Source organism: Heloderma suspectum, chromosome 3 (assembly GCF_057233095.1).
Source record: "Heloderma suspectum isolate Gila_16-S chromosome 3, 16-S_ref, whole genome shotgun sequence".
Taxonomy (NCBI): Eukaryota; Metazoa; Chordata; class Lepidosauria; order Squamata; family Helodermatidae; genus Heloderma; species Heloderma suspectum.
Window position 1 is genome coordinate 99,988,957 of NC_139460.1, and position 23,485 is coordinate 100,012,441.

The 23,485-nt window shown below is 40.2% G+C and overlaps 1 protein-coding gene across 1 annotated transcript in view; it reads left to right on the forward strand.

Moving 5' to 3' along the window:
- The window catches only part of DMD (dystrophin), a 1,907,270-nt gene that overhangs the window by 888,068 nt on the left and 995,717 nt on the right, over positions 1-23,485 (forward strand). Inside the window, exons 39-41 of the mRNA XM_084843968.1 lie at positions 3,903-4,055; positions 4,971-5,153; positions 17,872-18,066. Coding sequence (XP_084700094.1) covers positions 3,903-4,055; positions 4,971-5,153; positions 17,872-18,066 — 531 coding nt within the window. The remainder of the gene's footprint in view (positions 1-3,902; positions 4,056-4,970; positions 5,154-17,871; positions 18,067-23,485) is intronic.

The following is a 23,485-nucleotide window of genomic DNA, read 5'->3' on the forward strand; positions in this document are numbered from 1 at the left end:
CCAAATCGATAGCCATCACTATGTCTTGTGGTAATGAATTCCATAGTTTAACGATGTGAAAAAGTACTTCATTTTATCTGTCCTGAAGCTCCCACCAATCAGCTTCATGGGACGACTCCGTGTTCTAGTATTATGAGAGAGGGAGAAAAATGTCTCCCTACCCAGATTCTCCAAACCATGAATAATTTTGTACACCTCTATCACGTCTCCCCTTATTCACCCTTTTTCCAAACAGTCCCAGCTGTTGTAACCTTCTCTCATAGGGGAGTCGTTCCAGTCCCTTGATCATTTTAGTTGCCCTCCTCTGCTCTATGAAAAACAACAACCTTGGGAGAGGAAGCATTATCTTTCTGCTGCTTGGCAAACATGCATGGAGTTGACTATGCTGCTGCAATTTTAACATGTAGTGGTCCGGCTGCTTCTCACATTCAGACCATGTTGAAGTACAGAGGGGCCTGTTCCATGAAGACACACCTTTAAATATCCCTTAGAGAATCATCAAAGAAAGAAATTTATGGACATTTATGGAAAACCATAAAAGGCTACAATTATAATTAACCTCAGAACACCTTGGCCTCTATTCCAAAAAAGTTTGGTGAAAGGGATTTACTCCGTTTCCCTGATCTAAACTAACTATTAATAGCTAACAGTTACCCCACTTTGCTAATCCAACCTACAAATGCCATTAGTTTAGGATCAAGCTAAACATTATTTCCAAACTCAACAGTAAGCACAGGGAACTAGAGCAGGACCTTCATGTGTGTGTCTGTGGGGTGGGGGCCACATATTGCTGTGGTCACAATATGGATCAGGTCCTCTGCACCTGCAATTTGCATTGTCAAAAAAGGATTGATTCATATATCAGGGTGCGTTTTTGTGTGTGTGTTTTGGCAGTGCAAATTGCAGGCATGAGGGAGGGGCAATCTAGATCCCCCATGCTAGAGGTCTGAACTGAATTGAGTCGTCTATTTACATTTTGAGCAAAGGAAAAAAATATGTAGCTGGCTGCTAGCTGTGTCTTCAAAGTACTATATCGTTTGACCCTTAGAAGAGGAGAATGCCCATACCATTCCCATTCTTGATTGGTGTGGTCAGAACACTGCAGCTTTTCTGTAACTGTTAGAAGAGAACACTACATTGTTTTTCATTTTCACAAGGAATGAATGAGGTTACTTCATGTTTAATCCAACATGTTCCATGTTTATAAATGGGAGTGGTGAGTAGGCAATGTTACTGTAACATTTCTAATTGGATACACCTGTTTTTCATTTTCTTCCATTCATTTTTTTAGAAATGAAAATTCCATTTCCGAATTTTCCGTATGGAGCTGCTAGAATTCCTGACACTTTTAATTAGGGATGTACGAAACACCTACCTGGCTCCATGCTGGGCAATCCGCAGTGGGGGGGAGGCACTCCATGTCAGGGTGGAAACTGAGCCAATAGAATCCTAGAGAAGTTCTGATTCTGAGGAGGAACAGTAATCCATGGGAGAGGAGCACGCTCATCTCTCACAGGCACAGCAGTTGGCAGAGATTCCTCCTGCCGGCATTCCTGAAATAGATAGTGACCCTGGCAGCGAGAGAGTGCGGGAGGGGGGCTTGCTGGACGCTCGACGCCAAAGCTGGGAGCAACGACAGCTGGAGGGCATGGAAAGGAGGCGTAGCGCTCGTTTGGCGCGCAAGCAATGGTCGCGTCCCGAGTACCCAAGGGAAAGAGGGAGAAACTCTCCCTAGCCCATAAGTTCAGGGTCTTCCCATGATTCTCCTTCAAATGGGGACCAACTGCCTAACCTGGAGCATAGGCTACTCTGTTGTTCCTTGCTTAGTCACTGGTGATTAGCATCTGAAAGAGTCATTAAGTTGTAAAAGGATTAAAGCCTTGAAAAGAATCCTTTTGTCTGTGTCTTGAGTTAGCTATTGGAGTAGACTCAAAGAGGCCGCCAGGGTGCTCCTGACACTCTGTCCTTCCCCCCGGAATCCTCCCTGGCCGGCTCCACTCCGCGGTGACTCCGCGGAGCCACCGGCTGGGGCCGCCCGCAGCCGGACATCTGGCCGCTGGGCTGCACAGGGATGCAAATGGCGGCCGCCATAGCTGCCGCCATTTGCATCCATGCCTTTAGCCATGATAGGCTACGTAAATATATATGTAGCCTATCATGGCTAAAGACAAGGATGCAAATGGCGGTGGCTACGGAGGCTGCCATTTGCGTTCCTTCCTATTGCCGTGATAGGCTACGTATATATTTACGTAGCCTATCACGGCAAAAGACAGGGGCGAAAATGGCGGCGGCTATGCCATTTGCGTCCCTGCCCTGAGCTGTGATAGGCTACATAAGTATCTATATAGCCTATCACGGCTCAGGGCAGGGACGCAAATGGTGGCCAGCATAGTGACTGCCATTTGCGGCCACAGCCTGGAACAGCTGGAGGTCCTGCTGCTGCCGGAGCCCCCACCACCGCCGGAGCCACAGCCAGGTAGGCTCCGTTTCGCGGGGCTTTCGCAGGGTGGTGGGGCAGGTTGCTCCATTCCGCCACAGATTCTGGGGGGCCGAATTCACTGGAATTTGGCCTCCCTGGGATCCGTGGCGGAATTCTCCAACATCCCTACTTTTAATGAGTTCAGTGAAAGAACAGCTCCTTTTATTTCTCAATACATTCTTTTTAGATATTAACAGTGCAATACTATATGTATCTATTCAGAAGTAAATCCCATTGAATGTAATGGGGCTTACCCTCAGGTAAGTGGTAGAAGACTGCAATCTAAACTGTCTTTGATTTGCCCTTGATTGAGAAACCTGTGTATTTTATAATTCAGATTTTCTGCTGAGCTTTTATGTAAAGCTATAATGTATTACCTTTAATTATAGCAAAATGGCATTCAGATCCATCTTATTGATCACATTGTTACAGACAATCTTTATGAAGAGTTGAGTGAGTGGTTTTATTTTATTTTTGATGATTCAATAAAAGCATTCAGCCTTTACAGATAAAGATAAGTCGAACATTAAATAGGTTAAGCATATTTGAGTCACCTATTTTGAAAATTAAATAGGAATAAAAGATATGTTTAATTTATCTGTAAAAAATTATAAAACAATAAAGACAGTAGAACAAATTGCTGCGTTTTAATTTCATTAAATGGATGCATTTTTGCATTGTAACAGTACATACCTTTTATTTAATGCATTATCATTAATATTAAAATCTAAAATTTAGAGGTAGCAGTTGGTAACAATAATCAATGTTAATTATACCTATTGTTATGAACTAGAATTTTTAATTTGTAGATTAAATGCAGACTAATTTATGTTTCAGTGATATTTCATAGTCAAGAACCAGTCACCCTTGTATAGGGTTGTATCAAGAGAAATACACGTGGAGGTCCTCTTGTACAGTGGGGATTTCCAATCCCCTCTTCCCCACTGCACCAGGGTCCCTGACATGCAGCACAGTGGTTTGCAGCAGGAGGGGAAATCAACAGAATTGGAGGGGTCACCTTGTACATGCAGAATTACCTTTTGTATCTGCAATCTGAAATAAAAACATTTGCAGTGACATTGACATAAGCCTGTTTCCAACAATTCTTGAGTGCTTCCCAAACTGAGCATTTTACTTAAAATGCAAATACTTGTTTAAATATTATTTTTTAAAAAAACCTTTTGAAAAAAAGATATATATGTGCTTCATAGCCTGCTTAAAGAAATAATACTTGGGCTTTATTCAGAAATATAGGCAAAGTTTATATATTCACATCATAAAGTAATTTTTAAATTAATGGTTCTTTTTGTATTTTCTATTTTCACCACTAGCTCCACCCATTATACATATGTTTACATATATTACTGCTGTTTACAGTATAAGCTTTTAATTGCAATTCTGATAATATCTGCAATATGAACAGGATCTGAGGTCTCAAAGAAGGAAAAAAGCTTTGGAAATTTCTCATCAATGGTATCAGTATAAGAGGCAGGCTGATGACCTAATGAAGTGGCTGGATGACATTGAGAAAAAGTTAGCAACTCTACCAGACCCCCAAGATGAACAGAAGCTAAAGGTAATACCGTTTTTAAAACAGTTGTTTCTTTTGGTTATATTTAAAAATGTGCATGTGTATGTCTCTTTGTATGTATAACTGTATTAACACATGGAATTGTAGGTGCTCAGTAATTAATACTCGTTTTTAAATATTCTAGATAATGCTTGTTGAAAGAAGCAGATTTATTCTACTCAGATTTTTGTATCCTTGTAAATGTTACATCATATTTCAGACAAGAGATATAAAAAAAATAAAATGTTGTGTTATTTGTGTATATCAAGTGTACTGTCTTTTAAGAAACTTCAACTGTTTGTTAGGGAAAAAAATTAATTGATTCTGTATCTTTATTCCAGATGAGCAAATGACTTATCGGTATATGGATGAACTCTTTCATGTTAGCACATCCATTTTCATCAGAACATATTCATAAATCATTGTCAAAATTCTAAAGATTTACTTACATGTTGTCAAAGAATTGCCTCGTTTATTTTGCATCGTCTTCTTTTGCTTCATTGTCTGTTGACTTCCCTGCAATATTAAAACAAAAGAAAAAACAAAAAAAATCTCTAGCCATGCAACTGACAATCGCTATGAGTGTTTAAGAGATGATTCCTGTACATTACAGTGATCTTTCCAGTTCCCTATCACGCTGTGCTAGGAAGAATTAAACAGCTAATACATTGGCCTACTTTGACCACCTTTCCAACATACACTAGTCAGTTAAATATCTAAAATGAATCAGCTAGAGGACCCACAACTCACCTATGTTTCTTCTGTCTAAATGTAAACTAAAATTTAAAAATAAGTGTACTTTTTCTTTGTTTGTAACAATAAAATTGGGGGGGAAATCTACAGAAGTATTTTGCTAATTCTTAGGAGTTGATTATCTAGTTAGCTAATTGTCCTGGGCCCTGTATTGGTTTTGCTCAATAGGAAATTGATCGAGAATTGGAGAAGAAGAAGGAAGAGCTGAATGCGGTACAGAGGCAAGCTGATCGCTTGTCTAAGGAAGGGGCTGCAAAAGCAGTGGAACCAACCCTGATACAGCTCAGCAAGCGCTGGCGAGATATTGAGAGCAAATTTGCTCAGTTTCGAAGACTCAACTATGCACAAATTGTGAGTTGTTACTGGCAAACGTGTATGTTTGCAAATACTGCTACTAACAGAACCCTACTAACAATGAGAGTTCCCAGTGCTATGCCAACATGTCCAAAACAGATTATCTGGTCAGGAAACAGGAAACACTACAAAGTACAGTATAGATCTTAGGCTACATGATTTGCTACATAGATCTTGTGCTACAGGATTTGCTCTGAAATATGCCCTTAAATTAAAATAACAAGTGGATCAAAAAGTAGAGTAATGCCTTAGCATTAAAGAAAACAGATCTTGGTTTTTGTTGCCTCGTTTTTTCCATACCATTACCACTTTAAGCTTGTCGGTTTGTCATACATTTATTTTGTTCAATAAACATGTGTGACTCAGAAATACTTATTTTCAACCTGCCATCCCATGCAAAATCTAATTAGCTTTTATTTCTTCATAATGTACAGTCTATTAATATGTAGGAAGAGATTGGGGATTGTTTCCCTCTTACTTATACATGACCTAGACTCTTTTCTACCTATTAGGACACCCCTCAAGAAAAATCCATAATTTCCATCAGCTTTCCACTAAAACACATATAGCCAAAACTTCTCTTTAATAAAAAATGGTGGGGAGAGCTCTTTCCACCTTTCAGACAGACCTCTGGTGCTGGAAAATCTGCTTTATCTGGAATTGTACTTTCAATAAAGAATGCAATCAGATTTGTTGGGTTAAATCCTTGTCTATTAAAAAATACAGCTGTTACTTCTGGTTTATATAGACTTATTTCAAGAATGGTATTTCCCACGAAAAGCTGATGAAAGAAATGTGTTCTGCACTGTGACTAAGAGTAGTACTCCATGAAACAATGGAACAATTCACTCAAAGCTTCTCCACACGGGGCTTTTATCCTGCAATCGAGATTGGTTACTCATGGAAGTTTGCAGGTCCTTTACATGATGTCATCAAGCTCCAGAGCCTCTCCCATGCTTTGTGACCTTTATCACTTTTTTTAAAAAAAAAAACTTGGATAATGAGCTATCTAATATGAATTTATTTTTTCTGTGAAAAGAGGAAGTGGTGCTATAACACACTGCCATTCAGTGGTTGTACAATGAAACATATAGAGCTTGCAGATAAAGGAATTCACCTGGGGAAAAAGAGGAAGTGTATGAGAAGGAGCGATCTTAATCCCGCAAATATGGAAATAGAAACCCCAATAAAGTTGCAGGATAAAAAGCTTGGTGTGGAGAAGCCCTTAACCTCTGGCTCAATACTTCACTTGTAAAACTAGCAACTAGAAAACCCCTACCTCACAGGGATGTTGTGAGGATGTAGTCATTTATATATGGTACTATGAACATTTGTCATGCTTTTTTAAAATGTAATTTTAATTTTTTTAATTGAATCATAAGCTGATTTTAGCTACAGAAAATGTTTTCATAAACTTTACATAAGAGCACCCATGGCAACCAATGAATTAGGGGGGAAATAAAAGATATCAATAAAAGTAAGCATAAATCAAATATAAATAATTTGCACGGCTGTGGAAATGAATTGCCAGTAAACTTCTGTGCTACATACATCATCTAAACATTGCAAGTAGTCTTCTCCTTTTAAAAAAGGCAGAGGCAAGGGGCTTACTTAATGCCAAAGAATCTCAAGAAAGACACTTATCCTCTCACTCTAGTGCTGCACTGGTGGCTCTAGACCCTCTGTGCCACAAAACTATGAGAAAAAAGCAGCTTTTGTGGGGAGGCAATAGAAAGAGAGATGGCTAGATAGCATCACGGATGCAATGAATATGAACTTGAGCACGCTCCGGGAGAGAGCGGAGGACAGGAAGGCCTGGCGTGCTATGGTCCATGGGGTCACGAAGAGTCGGACACGACTGAACGACTGAACAACAACAACAATAGAAAGAGATCAAAGGGAAAAAAGACTATTAGCGATTACTCTTTTTTCTACCATTAATGCATCTTTGAAATGGAAAAAAAATAGCATAGCAAGCTGGTGAGAGTGCAGAGAATAGGTGAGGTCTTCTTGAATTTAAGTGAGGCAGAGCTCCTCCATGGTTTTGCCCTACTTGCCTATCAGAGGATTGTCTTTTATAAAACAGCATGCAACATAGTTGTTAGAGCTGTAGCATGTTTCAGGCTGTTCCAAAACCATAGTAACCATCACTATTAATCTGTTTGGTTATCCCAGCCATGTCACCCAAATGTTTGCAAAGCAGGCTTTCAAAAAGGGCCTACATTCTTGACATACTGCCCTTCAGGTTTCAGGGTATTACCCCATCCCCAATTTTCCATTACTGGATGACCATGTTAATTAAGAACGTGACTTCTTAGAAGCCATTACAACTCAACCTCAGCAAAAATACTTCCTACTATTTGGAGATCCATGTATGATGTAGTCAACGATGTTTAGAAAGAAATTTGTGAAAATCTCTGCTGCAGAAAAAGAGGAGGGAAATGAAATTCCTTTGTTCAGAACTCTGCTGGGAAGAGTTGTTTTAACAGAAATGGAAATAATTCTATAGTAGGAGGCAGTCCTTCCACTGCAGTCAAGAGTAACCACTGTGAAGAAAGATTTGGGGTTGGATCCAAAGGAGAGGCTCCATGAGGAGAAGCAGCCCTTCCATTAGCAAAAGAACTATGTAAGTGAAAGTGCACCTTTGGATCCAATCCTTTGTACCACAGAAATAGATCAAAAATGTCATCTAGTTCAACTCTCAATTTCTTCAACTTGCCAGTCAGCCAGTTGGGGAATTTCAAAAAAGGGCAAGATGGTGATAGCATTTCCCATTTGTCCCCAGCCTCTGGTATTAAGAAATACACTGTCTCATTTTACAGCATGAATAAAACATTAGATTATGGCCATGGTGTTTGGGATTGTCCTTACACACTTTTAAAAACTAAAGGGTCAGCTTCGACACATACTATTTCACATTATCTGTCTATGAATAATCTTATAAACCAAAAGGAAATGTGCTGTACTAGAGAACTTATGCTTTTCATGGAGTAAACCAACTGCTGCACCACTTCAACAACTTTTGAAATCATTATATTACTCTCAAGGTGGAGCTATATTTACTCTAATGCTGTTATTCAATAGCATCTACACAGTATTGTCTTTATTTGCTAGAAACCAGAGGAATAAAAAATATCCTAATGAAGCACTGTCTGCTTTCAGCACAAGTGCACTGCGATGATATTACTGGTGAAAGCTTGGCCAGGATACAAATTTAGCCATTTGTTTTATAGAAAAAGTGTAACAAATATATTTACATATTTATATCGCAAATAAGTGAATATTCACACTAGCTTTCTATAGACACAGGTGTGCAGTCAATATAAGGAAATTGAGCAGCCAAGCAGGTGTATTTGAGTAATCAAGTCACCTCTGTTGGAAACAGTGCCATACAATTTATCTATCTTCTTTCAAATTTGATGTGTTATTAAGCCACAGGAAAGAATTGGATGAAATCTGTTCCCTTCCAGCCGTTCCATTTAGATATGAATGCTTTGCATCACTCTGCCAAATGAAGGATTTTAATTGTTTGATGGTAGGTCTACAGTGTGTTCATACATGCAAAGTGGTGTTATGCGCCAGTGAGGGCTATAATAATAAAATGAATTTAAATGTGTAGCTTAGCTTTTCTACATCTGACTGTAATATCTAAGCTTTCAAAGCTAGTTTCCCACCCAAAACTGTGTCTATTAATTCAGTGCAAGGTCACAAGGTTATTTTCCTACTCCAAGTAATATTTTAATTTTGATGATTGAATATGTTAGTTGGGCAATGTGCCATGCAATTTTCACAGTTCTATTCAATATAATACAGCTTTCAGAATTGCTTTTAACAACTGACTACAGTGCAGTTTGCTTAACAAAGATGCGTTGGTGAATAGAAAAGATGAACAATTAACAGAAAGGGCTTCCCAGTGAGCTTTAAAAAAAAAAAAAAGATTGTCAGTTATTGTTTAACTGTCTGTTAGAGTTAGTGACTCTTTCAAAGTTAATAACAGACCCCCTTGCATAAATTATATAACAAAACAAAGGTGGTTCCTGTAATTTTTAAGCAGCCATGATCCCTTGGACTCTACCTGTCTGGTAGTATCCTGCTATTTTCCTGGGTACATAACTGCAGCTGGAATAGTGATTTCTGTAGAATAAAGTATACATGATTGCACTGTCGTTCCTTTACACAAATAGCTTAAGTATTGCACCATATCTCATACTGTAATCTTTGCATCGTACAAATGTATGTTCTTTGTAGTGTATACAGGGCCATGTAAGTGGTATTGGCCTTATCACTTTCAGATGTGTTCAGCCATACGTCTAGTCTGTCCCATTTTCTCATTAATCTGCAATTTAAAAAAAATCTGCATGAAAATTTGCATTTAAATATGCTTTTGTATATTCTTCTTCATCTATAATCTTGTTTGTCTTAGAATGGAGTAAGGATGGACAAATCTGTCAGTTTTATTTTCAACCATATTCAAATATCTCAAATAATTTCCACCCCATTTATGAAGAAATCTGCAAATGTTCTTAGCTCTTACCAAAAACACAAATCAAATGAAATTCTTCTCACCCATCTGCACTGGCTAAATTCCAAAGGTACAACTATACTCAGCATGGAGAGGACTGTGTTGTACCTGCCTGACTTATAGCTCTTAAAAATGAGCCTGTCAGAACTCCACATCACAAATATGGCTGAATACACAGGAACTCAAACCCAGACTTTTAAGTACAAAGCACTCAAAGCCCTGGGCTTGGATGAACCCAATCTGTCAGGTTCGTTTTCACCCACATACAATTTTTAAAAATCTCAACTTTTTTTTCCATTCTCTTTATGAAGAAATTTATGAATTTCTGTAAGGTCTTTAAAAATAACAGTGAACTGAACAAACTTCCCACCCATCCCTAGAACTGAGTACTAAATTCTTTGATTTTGAATGAAAAATATACTATGATAGGGTACCTTTGGCTGTATATTCAGTCAAACTGCAAAGTGCTAGCAAAAATACTTGTGCAATGCTTTCTTTTCCGATAGTGTAAGTATGAAGAAAAATAATTTTATTGTATGTGAATTAAATGAAGCCTGGATATACTACTTCAATATACAGTTATATCAAATCTGGCTTATATAGCTTATTAGAATATGGCATGACTATCAGAATCTGCTGTGTGGTGGGCTAGAACTGCAGTCCAAATGGACATGGAATACACCTTCCCTGTGGAGAGAATATTTGCATTTCAATAAGCTAGTGAAGGTCACAGCAAGCTGACAGGAGGAAAGTTGCAGCTTACCTACAAACTTAGGTAGTTGTTGATGAAGGGGAAAAATCAGAGGATTTTTTTTAACAAGTCTTTTACTATTTATTCAAAGATATAAACATATCAAATGTAGTGACTGATAGTTTAACTCCGATTACAAATATTTTGGCAGTAGGTACAAAAATGATCATGAAAATCACAAATGTATTTTTTCTACAAATAATAGTTTTCAATGGAAAATTCTGTGGAAACCTGTGGGCTTGCATCATACATACAATACAGTTTTTGCACATAAAGATGAATGGAATGGAGAATGACATTATGCAATATGGTACTATTAGACTTGCTTTCCTCCTGCAAAAAAGTTTTTTTAGAAGTTTTACATGGCGGGGGGAAACTATGAAAAAAAACCCTTTAACAAAACTGATGCTTAAACAAATGCTTACACTTTAGCAAAACTCATTTGAAGTAAGCAAAGTAACTCACTGCAAAATAACTTGTTACATTCTCTTACTTGATAGTAATGGTGAATTGAACTTACGCATGACCTAGGCCCGAGATGGGGAACCTCCAGCCTGAGGGCCTAATCCAACCTGCAGAGGTTCCCCATCTGGCCCACAGAGGCTTAGGTTCCTTCCATGGGGCCTGCCCACTCCCCTCACCAAGTTCTGTATTTCTGGCCTGGATGCTACCTGGGGCATGGAGAGGAAGCATTGACATGCTAAATAAGAGGAATCCCCTTAGTATCTCCAACCTGTGATCAGAGATATCAAGAGGATTCCCTGCATGCTACTCCCGCTCCCACTAAGAGGGCAAATAGCACACCAGGGGAATCCCCTTATTTCCAATTACAGATTGAAGATAACAAGGAGATTCCCCTTATTTAGCATGTCAATTGGGAGGGGGAGCAGCACCCTAAATGCTTTGCCTGCCCCACATCATTGCCAAACTGCCTCCTCATCCAGCCCGTGTAGGGCTCAGTGGGAGGCAGTTTGGCAACCAATGAAAAACCTGTTCCCCACACCTGATCTAGGGGGCAATTTCTAGATATACACACACATATAATTACAAAGCCACATTTGACTGATTCCACTTTGAGAAAACATATATGTGCTTAAAATTAAGCTTTTCATGACATTTCAGTAAAGTGTGTACACATTTCATATGAAGATAATTTAACAATACTGGAGGCTTAGAATGTGTCTTCATTCAAGTGGGGCAACCTCACAGTTTGTAGAAATATACTACTCTGTAGTCTTTGTTATGCATAAATGAGAAAGGAAGGCACCTTTTCAGGAAGTGGAACATGTGGATGTCACCTGTCATGAGACCTGTGAGCTGTGAGAGTTATCTAGGGCTCATGGATCTCCCCCATAGGTAAGATCTGTAAGTCCTACTTCACATATTACAGTAAAAGTGGGGGAAGCAATGCAAGTCACTTGTGTTTTCCTTCTCCCACTTATATGTAATGCAACATATGAAATGTTTCTTAAGTTTTATTTAGTACTAGGAAGCAAAAAAGATATAGACAGATTTCATGTCTTGCAAAATATGTTGAGATACATTTCTGCTAATACAGGAAGAATACAATAAATATTACAATCCATGTAATAATTTAATACAGTTTTGAAATTATAGACCTATCCTCACTTTCTTGAAATAGCTCTACTATATCAGTTTTAATTACTATACCAGTGGATTCATCAGCATCCTAGAATATTTCTATATTTATATTCACTTGATATTCCTGAGGTATAGCTGAGCAGTCTGCAAAGCCATTCCTTTGTTTTAGGATCATTCATATTTACTGTGAGCATTTTAAACACATAACACAGCATGAATATATCATAGAAAAATCACAAGTGTGTGGTTTAGTTGATCAAAAAAAGGCTGATAATTAAACTTGCACAGTGCGTCCCAACATAGCTTTTATAAAGAAATTACCATTCCAGTATCTTAGCATCTTCATGCTGATTTGAAAAAAGTAAAATAATTAGGAATCTGCCTTGCATAGTGCATTCATCCTGTCAATAGGATCATATATCTGAAATTATAATGTATGCTGCTCCTGGAATCATTGTATGCTTGTTCAGATATCTGAATTTTCTTGCTCCCTTTGGACCACTTATTATCTACACAGTCAGTGACTACTTTGGAATACTGTAAAATAACTCCTGTAGGGCTAGTGTACAAATGTCAATAACTTAAAGAAAGCAATCATATTTTCTTTCTCAGACTTACAAGTTGAACTAGAATTTAGGGATCAGGCTGCAGGATGATACACACTCTCCACAATTCATCTGCCACCCCATTCTTAAATGCAAATCGTTTTCCTGATGCATCCCTACAGTACTGGCCTAATACCTTTTGCTGGCTGAAGTGGAGCCCAAATGATGCCCGCACAGTACTATTTCTATTCAGATACCAATTCAATATCTCCATTGAAGATATTCAATATCTCCAGTTCCTGCCTTCATCTATTCCTTGCCCCATGGTGCCACCTGAAGCAGATAGCTTCACCTGGTTGCATGGCAGGGCCAGCACCCCTATCCCATTTCAGTAATGTGTGGTTATTATTAGCCTGAACTAACATGAAACAGGATATTTCCCTAAACTCACTCTGGGTACCCTGGTTATACAAACTCTACATGCTGGAGAGGAATGGCAATTGGAGGAATATAATCCATGGCCTGCTCCTCAAGCACTGGATTGATTTGAAAATCTGAACTGATCTAGACAAGGCATAGGGCAGATATTCATTAGGTTCGCATTCGAATTTTGCTTTTTTGAACCAATATGCAAACCAGAACTCAGTTATCATTCAAAATTCACACTTCACAGTCCAAATTTTTCAGTGGAATTCTCCAATAAAAAAAGCATACAAAAATACATATATTAGAGAAAAGTGGACCTAATAAAAGTGAAAATAATATTTGAAAATGCATTATATTAAGAAAATTGTTTGCAGAAGATGTGCATGTTAGGCAGAATTTCATTAAAATGCATGTATTAGGAGAAATGCCCCAAAAAATGTACACAAATTTTCATGTAAACCTTTTATTCAACATTTTTGAGACAAGCCAAAATTAAGATTGGAAAAGTTAGAAATGGAGAGAAACGGGGAAGTATTCAACCGTGTCATTCTACTAGCGCAAGGGGAAAATCCTAAAATGTCGTTCTAGCAGAAACTAGATTACAAACTATGCGCAAGGGGAAAATCCAACTAACGTTCTGCTTGTCCATCTGTTTGTGCCAGAGGTTGTACAACCACTTTAAGGAGTGGGCCATATGTTCCACTAGCACAGGCTCTGCTTGCACAACTAAAATATTCAGTGGAGCTCCACTAGGTCTGAGTTACAGAATGACACTGTTACTTCCCTCTGAAACTAACAGATTTGTCCATCCCTAATTAGGCACATGTTCTCAAAATATACTTAGTGCCCAGTTTTGGAAGCTACTAAGCCTCTTGTTAGAGGAACTGTACGTTCTGAATGTTTACATTTTTGTTATATTTCTGAATTACTGAAATCAATCCATAATTAGAGAAGGGCGGAATTCCTGCCCTTATTAAAATTATATTAAGATAGAGTGAAAACACCATCTGGTAATATGGAAATCTCAGCCTGTAGCCGATATACTTCTGCAGTCAATAACAGATTTATAAATAATCTATGTCTTTTAAAGTTTTCATTTCAAATGGCAGATCTAATACTGTCCGGAATAGATCTTAATTCACATTTTCTCTGTACAGTTTTTTAAATCAATTTCTTCAGTCCATTCTGGATGGGTAAGGGTGTTTCAGATGCTTATCAACCTCACAATAGTATTATTTTATCCTAAATGTTAGCCACACTTTCTCATCAGTCAATTTAACTAGCTTTCTGTCATGTTAACATGAAAATACACTATCAATGATCATGTAGATTCAATTCCAAGAAGCTTATCCTTTACTTCCAGCACTCAATCTAGTATATAGCTAATACCTCCCCCCAACCAACCAAATTAAACACATTTATGTCCATATCAGTGATTTCAGCAGAACTTGCTCAATGAACAATTTTGAATGGGAACTAAAGTGATTTAACTCCAATGAAAAACTCACATATACATAAGGTGAAACACTTGTCAAGTTTTCAAGTATAGCTCAGATCTGATTAATAAAGAGCCGCCAATATATTTATTTGACCTAGTTGGCACACAACGCAAGTTACTTGAAATGCACTGCCTGCAAGGAAACATCTGTATTTATGTGGCTTGCTATTGTACAGTTATGATCTGGATTGTATGGATTATTTCACTGGATTTGTCAAAGAGGTAAGGAATAATATTTCCAAGCTATCGTTACATAAAAGGTTATGAAGTACTGAACAACAAAGTTGATGTACAAATGACACAATCATTTTGCCTAAATGGTTGTTCAAATAGAAGACTCAGAAAACCTGTTGTTAAATGAATGTTTTTCTATGAGCTATCCTATTCAAAATATGAGAATTTCAAAATATCTGCTCAAATACTGCTTTCCAAAGCCAGCAGGGACACAAATATCACCCAGAACAAGAGTATTACAATAAGCATTCGGAAACTATGCACCTTATATTTCAGGTGCAGGGGAGATGGATGTGGCAAAGGGACTCTGAAGAAGATGTGCATAGGAAAACTCTGATATCTAATACATGTTAAGAGAGCCAATCCTGTTTCTAAGGTCTGACATTAATACCTAAAACAGATAATGATACCTATCAAATGGCAGCAGACCCAGCTGGGCTTGTGCACTGTTGCTGATCCTGATTCATATTTAACCTGCAGGTTAATATTTATTTATTTTATATTTTTATACTGTCCTTCAATAAAAAATTTCCACAGCCATTTACATAAGAAAAATATAATATCATCCTGAGTTTAATTAAGAGGAGGCTCCAAGAAGTAATTGCCAGTCCTGGCAGACTGGGCCTATTTGGACGATCGCAATGGGATAAGAAGCCACCATGGCTTTCTCCCCCTGCCCCTGTGACCGCCATTTGCACATTCCCCTGAAATGTAGCATGGGTTGGCATGCCATCTGAACCTGGCATGCAGTACAGTGGGGGTGGCTTCACACCCACCCTACAACCTCTACTCCACATCGTGGGTTGTAGGGTAAGAATGAACCTACCCCCGCTGCACCACGCACTGGGATCAGACGACATGCCAACCCACACTGCATCACAGGGGATTGTGCAAATGATGGCCGTGTGTGTGTGCAGCACACACAGGGGCTGGGGGCAAAGCCACGATGGCATATTTTCCTGTCACGAACATCTGAACCCAGTCATTGTTAAAGTATCTGTTAAGTCTCCAGTTACTTGGAACTTCCTTTTGTAAGAGCAATAAGATCCTGTGCAATGAGTTCATACTATATAAATAGTATAACTCCAGAAAAGTGATTGCTAAAAAAGATATGTCAGTGAAGTTTGTTTTCAAATTTTAGAACAAATACATTTAACTTACTAATTTAACTTGACACTAAAAGCTGGGCAGTTCTTTGCTAATCTAAAATCAGCCTTGTATGAATATTTCTCCTATTTTTCTTCCCCTACACAAATTGTCCTATTGAAAGAGAGACTTGCCAGATGGTCCTTTAACTGTGCTCTATAATGATACTTTATTTAAAAAGTGCTTTTCATATGTGAAGAAATCACAGCTTTCGTCAAAGGTCACCCATATTACTGTCACAGTTTAATTCCTCTTCCATGTATATGTGTATAAATGTACAGATGGCTTACAGCTGGGCAACGCTGACGTGAGGATGGCATATGGGGGCTGTGCACATGATTGCTGCTATTTGCGCAATTGCATTAGGACCTTAATATGATCATTTCTTCTAACAGAAACCTCACAGGGCCCTACACACAGTCCAAAGGCTCTTGTATGGGTGCTGTTGTGACCATAAAACCAGCTTTGTGTTTGTATTTGTAAATGCATACCCCGAGAAAGCCAGGACTGTTCATTTGTACTATGAAATGATGTTCTGTATGAATCAGCCTTTAATGTATGATCAATACGTAAAGCATAACGTTTAGTCAATAGTTAAAACTTAATAGAAATGTTGAACAGACCTTGGGATTTATGAAAGGCAAAAATGGTGAAATACTAATAGATACGAATTCAAATTTTGGAATTCGAGCCAGGGGCCATGATTCCAAAGGCTTTGCGGTGAAGATTAGCACATCTGTTTGGCACTTTCTGGGGAGCTTCCCCTCACTGGAGACTCCTATCTAGTTTACCTGTTCTTTGTTTCTAGTAGTGCTGTGCTGAAACCCCACCTGCCCTTTCACAACCCCTTCATTTCCCTGCAAAAGAGGCAGTCGTTTTTCTGCCTCTTTCTTCGGGATATTGAGCATTTCTCCAAAATTTCTCAGGGTGCAGGGCTTGAGTGCTTGCTTTACTGGATGGAGGTAGCAGAGGAGCTCCTGTGTGCTCTTTCTTTCACCATTCCCCCTGGAGGACTGAGCCAGGACTTCCTCCCATGGGGCTTTCCAGTGCTGCTGCCTACTGCATGCCTGAAAGCCAAGGAGGACATTTTAAATATTTTTTTTTGCTTTATTGTTATTCAAAGTCTTTTAAACAGCAACAAGAAGAATAACAACAATTCCTCTCTCAGCTTTCAGGCATTCAGCAGGCAGCATTGGAAAGTCCCATGGGAAGAAGCCCTGGCTAAGTCCTCTAGGGGGCTTTCCAAGAAACTCGAGCAGCCGGAGAGGCTGCAAAGACAGAAAAGGGGGGTGGGATAGTAAAAGAAAGAGCACACACACCCTCTGCCACCTCCTTACAGTAAGGTAAGCACTGAAGCCCGGTACCCTGACAAATTTCTCCAAAATTCTCATCCCTTCCCACAATTGTTGGCTGCAGTTTCTTTTTGTCCCTCCTGCCCAACGAATGGTTGAAAATAAATAGGTTGAAAAACTCAGTACAGCACTAGTTTCTAGGCATTCTTGACCGTGCTTCTAGGAAAAAGTCCAGAGAAGTCCCAAATGTAGTGACGGCTGTCTTCTCCATCGTCTTGGGACTATGCCCAAGTTACAAATATCTCATCATTATTCGCCATCTCAATCTAAGAACCTGATATTTTGGATAAGAATGTGATAAAATTGTACACTGCCACAGGATGTACAATTATATAATAAATTATAAAAATAACAGATTCAACTGATTTAGTACGCGGTAGTTGCTATGGTCTTACAATTTCAGAAAATGTACTGTCTAAGTCAGGGTTAGGCAGGAAGTAGTTCTCCAGATGTTCTGGACTTCAACTCCCAGCATTCCTGACTGTTGCCTATGCTGGCAGGGGCTTCTGGAAGTTGAAGTCCTAAAATCTGGAGATCTAGCTTCTGTGGATCAAGCATTCTTGGTATATATTATCTTTGTAAAGTGCCATGTCCATTTTATGAAACTAAAGGAAGAATTCTGTTGTATATCCATACCAGCAAACTGTTTATGAAGAGACAACTGTTGTGATGACTGAAGATATGACTGTGGAAACCTCTTATGTGCCTTCTGCATACCTGGCAGAGATCCTTCAGCTTCTACAAGCTTTATCCGACGTGGAAGACCTCCTTAATTCTCCTAGCTTGCAGGGTAGGGACTGTGAGGATCTTGCCAGACAAGAAGAGTGCCTGAAGGTAAGAGTCAAACCATTTAAATCATTTGAATGTCATATATTGTATTCCATGCAACCCCCATAGAGAGCTTAGGACGGAGCCAAATTTTTGTGGGTGAATATTTTCAGTGAAAAAAGGGAATGGGGGTGGGGTGGGGGGGCACACAAAATGCTCTCTGATATTTCCCCCCTTCTTTTTCACACCATTTCATTCCTATTCAAATTGCCTTTTTTGTGTGCCATTTCACTCCTCTCAGCAGCAGTTATGGCACACTAGATAGATAGATAGGTAGATAGATAGATAGATAGATAGATAGATAGATGGATGGATGGATGGATGGATGGATGGATGGATGGATGATGGCTGGCTGGCTGCTTTACCTGACTATGTGAATGAACCAGGCAGGAATCATGTAGCTATCATGATACAATGCTTCTTGCCCTCATTGTCTACACTGGCAGCAACGTTCCAGGATGCTACCTAATTCTTTTAACCGGGGATGCCTGGGATTGAATCTTGGCTTTTGTATGCAAAGTATGTGCTCTACCACTGAGCATTAGTCTCGTAATGGGACCAAGACTGCAATTAATAGGATTTCCAGATTAATGTGAGTAGGACTCTGTGTTCTATATACAGGCTTCACACAGAAACCATTATAGGCCCAGGTATAGGTTTATTGGCTAACAAAAGGAAATGAACATAAAACAATATAATTTTTTTAAAAAAAAACTTTCACCAGAGACTGACATACATCTCAGATTGCAGCTCATTCAGGACTTATATAACTAGAAATCCCCATCAAGGAAGTTTTCTCTTGAACTACAGAAACCCTTTATTATTATAAAGTGTATCACATATAAACTGTTGCAGGCACTATGTAAAGCTTTCCTAGAACTGAGTGAACTAGGTTGTAGTTAATCTGAGTTGTGGAACAGACTGCTAGCCATCATAATCTAAGAATATTAGGTTGAAATTGAATCCAGATTTAGTCATGCTTCGAGCAGACCTACTGAAATAAATTGGGATTAAATTAATCATGAGTAAAGACGCATTGATTTCAGTGTGTCTACTTTATGCATGACTAGAATCATAGGATCATAGAATAGTAGGGTTGGAAGGGGCCTACAAGACCATCGAGTCCAGCCCCCTGCTAAATGCAGGAATCCAAGTCAAAGACTAAATCTAGACATAATTTAGTCTTATGTCTAGATTTAGACATAAGACTAAATCTAGATCCATCCCCACTTTTCCTGATGAATGTAATATACCTCTCCTAGAAATGTAGCACTTCAGAGTACAGGTGGGTGGGCTGAATGAATGCTCTATCACATCAAAACAGAAAACTATCATGTCCATGTGAGAGGTTATCATTTTCTCCCTGGTGATATCACTATAGAGCAGCCTGGTGATTGTTTTAATAGAAAAGCTGGAAATAAATAATATACTAAAGCTCAACTAACCTATGTGTAGTGAGGGTTTTCTATGAAGAGAAGCATTCAAATATGTAACTCTCTATCTGCATTCTGAAATTAAAATAGTCCTAGATAGTCTTTTGATATGATCGAACAAAGGTATCCTCTGGGCTTAGGAGCTTAGGAGACATGTTGTTAAAGTGGTTCCAATACTTCCTGGAGGAGTAGTCTCAGAAGGGACTCAGAAGGGTGCTGGGGGACTTCGGCTCCACCCCATGCCAAAAGGTCCCATCTTGTCTAGGGATGGGCGGATTACTTGCCCCGTTCCGGGTGGGGGCATCCTCTGGGGGGGGGACGCAATCCGTCCTTCCCCCTGGAATCCTCCCCAGCCAGCTCCACTCTGCGGCGAGTCTGTGGAGCTGCCGGCCAGGCCCGCCCGCAGCTGGACTTCTGTCTGCGGCTGCAAATGGCGTCCAGCATAGCGGGCATCATTTGCATCCCTGTGTTAGCCATGATAGGCTACATATATATTTATGTAGCCTATCATGGCTAATGCAGGGACGCCATTTGCAGCCACAGCCCAGCCACGGACAGAAGTCCAGCTGTGGGCAGGCCCGGCTGGCAGCTCCACGGATTCGCTGCAGAGCAGAGCCGGCCGAGGAGGATTCCGGGGGGAAGGACAGATCGCCTCCCCCCCCAGCAGATGCCCCCACCCGGAACGGGGTAAGTAATCTGCCCATCCCTAGACAAGATGGAACCTTTTGGCATAAATATATACGTAGCCTATTACGGCAAAGAACAGGGATGCAAATGGCACCCGCTATGCCATTTGCATCCTTGCTGTTTTCGTGATAGGCTACATAAATATATATGTAGCCTATCACGGCTAACGCAAGGACGCAAATGGAGTAGCGGCTGCCATTTGTGTCCCTGCATTAGCTGTGATAGGCTACATAAATACTTACATAGCCTATCACGGCTAACGCAGGGAGGCAAATGGCAGCTGCAGACCAGGGCAGCGATTCGCAACCGCAGATGGGGGAACAGACGGACTGGACTGGCCGACGCCAGGTAGGGTCTGTCCTGGGAAAATTTCGTAGGTTCTGTCTTAATGCTGGTGTTTATTGTTTTGGTGAACTTTTGCTGCTTTTATCATCGGATCGGTTCCTTTATTATTAATTTTATTATATGAATGTTAATGTTGTATGCTGCCTTGAGAGAGACTCTCTCCTGAAAGGCGGCCAGGAAATAATCTTAAAATAAACAAATAAAATATACCATTTGTGAATATGTAGATCAGCCTTTCTCAACCTGGTGCTCTCCAGATGTGTTGGACTGCAACCCCCATCAATGGGAGCTTGCCCATTGGCCATGCTGGCTGGGGATGATGGTAGTCCAGCACATCTGAAGGATATCTGATTGGGGAAGGATGATATAGATAATCTCTAAGTTAGCAGGACCCCTTCATGGATCACTGCCTTGTTGTGGCGAAGGGGCTTGCATAACTCAGTGAAGCCATAAGCTATGCTGCGAAGAGACACCCAAAATGGACAGGTCATGGTAGAGAGTTCTGACAAAATGTGGTCCACTGGAGAAGGAAATGGCAACCCACTCCAGTATTCTTGCCAAGAAAACCCCATGGAACATATCACAAGGATACAAGACATGACGCTGGAAGTTGAGCCCCTCAGGTTGGAAGGTGTCCAATATACTACTGGGGAAGAGCGGAGGGAATTTCCAAGTAGCGCCAGAAAGAGTGAAGTGGCTGGGCCAAAGCCGAAAGGACACTCAGCTGTGGATGTGTCTGGTGGTGAAAAGAAAATCCGATGCTGTAAAGAACAATATTGTTTAGGAACCTGGAATGTAAGGTCAATGAATCAAGGTAAGCTGGAGGTAGTCAAACATGAGATGCCAAGATTGAACATCGACATCTTGGGAATCAGCGAACTAAAATGGACAAGCATGGACGAATTTAATTCAGGTGATCATTATATCTACTACTGTGGGCAAGAATCCTTTAGAAGAAATGGAGTAGCACTCATAGTCAACAAAAGGGTGGGAAAATCAGTACTGGGGTACAATCTCAAAAACGATAGAAGGATCTCGGTACGAATCCAAGGCAAACCATTCAACATCACAGTAATTCCAGTCTATGCCCCAACCACTGATGCTGAAGAAGCTGAGGTTGATCGATTCTATGAAGACCTACAACACCTTCTAGAACTAACACCAAAAAAAGATGTCCTCTTCATCATAGGGGATTGGAATGCTAAAGTAGGAAGTCAAGAAATCACCGGGATAACAGGCAAGCATGGCCTTGGTGTACAAAATGAAGCAGGACAAAGGCTAATAGAGTTTTGCTAAGAGAACATGCTGATCATAGCAAACACTCTTTTTCAACAGCACAAGAGGCGACTCTACACATGGACATCACCAGATGGTCAATATCAAAATCAGGTTGATTATGTCCTTTGCAGCCAAAGATGGAGAAGCTCTGTACAGTCAGTAAAAACAAGACCTGGAGCTGACTGTGGCTCAGATCATGAGTTTCTTATCATAAAATTTCAGCTGAAATTGAAGAATGTAGGGAAAACCACTAAACCATTCAGGTATGACCTAAATCATATCCCTTATGAATATACAGTGGAGGTGAGGAATAGATTTCAGGGATTCGACCTGATAGACAGAGTGCCTGAGGAACTATGGACGGAGGTCCGCAACATTGTTCAGGAGGCAACAACTCAATCCATCCCAAAGAAAAAGAAATGCAAGAAAGCAAAGTGGCTGTCTGATGAGGCCTTACAGGTAGCTGAGGAAAGAAGGAAGCGAAAAGTAAGGGAGAAAGGGGAAGATACATCCAACTGAATGCAGATTTCCAGAGAATAGCAAGGAGAGACAAGAAGGCCTTCTTTAATGAACAATGCAAAGAAATCGAAGAAAACAATAGACTGGGAAAGACTAGAGATGTCAAGAAAATCGGTGATCTCAAGGGAACATTTTGTGCAAAGCCGGGCATGATAAAGGACAAAGAAGGCAGGGACCTAACAGAAGCAGATGAGATTAAGAAGATGTGGAAAGAATACACAGAAGAACTATACAGGAAAGATCTGAATGTCCCTGATAGCCATGAAAGTGCAGTCACTGAACCTGAGCCAGACATCCTAGAGAGTGAAGTCAAGTGGGCCTTAGGAAGCATTAGTAGCAACAAAGCTAGCGGAGATGACAGTATTCCAGCTGAGCTATTTAAGATCCTAAAAGGTGATGCTGTTAAAGTGCTGCACTCAATATGCCAACAAATTTGGAACACTCAGCAATGGCCACTAGGGATGGACGAAATTCCCTTACCTGATCCCAGAGCTTGCTTCGCGGTGGGACGGAGGCGCTCCGTCCCTCACCCCGAAATTCTGGCCGGGGGGGAGGCGCCCCGTCCCTCCAGCCGCGAAACCTCCTCTCTGCCGGGATACAAATAGCTGCTGCTGTTTGCGTCCCTGCAGTCAGCCATGATAGGCTACATAAATGTTTACTTAGCCTATCACGGCTGACTTTGGGGGGAAAAAAAAGCGCGTACGCAAATGGCGGCGCCCATGGGCGCCGCCATTTGCATTCCTTATTTTGGCACGTGTAGTCTATGTAAACATTTACGTAGACTATGGCAAAAATAAGCGGAACGCTCTTTGTGTTCCCCTTATTTTCGCTGTAGTCTACGTAAATGATTACATAGACTACACATGCCAAAATAAGAAACGCAAATGGTGGCGCCCATGGGCGCTGCCATTTGCGTACGCGCTTTTTTTTTTCCTCAAAGTCAGCCATGATAGGCTACGTAAACATTTACGTAGCCTATCACGGTGTTTTTTAAAAATCTAGCAGTGATAGGCTACATAAATCTTTACGTAGCCTATCATGTTTGTTTGTGTGTTGTTTTTTTTACTTGGAAATGGCAGCGGCCGAACCGCCGCCAAACCGCCGCCGGAGCTGCTGCCACCAGGGACATTCGAACAAGGTAGGTCCAGTCCCAGGAGGGCGGG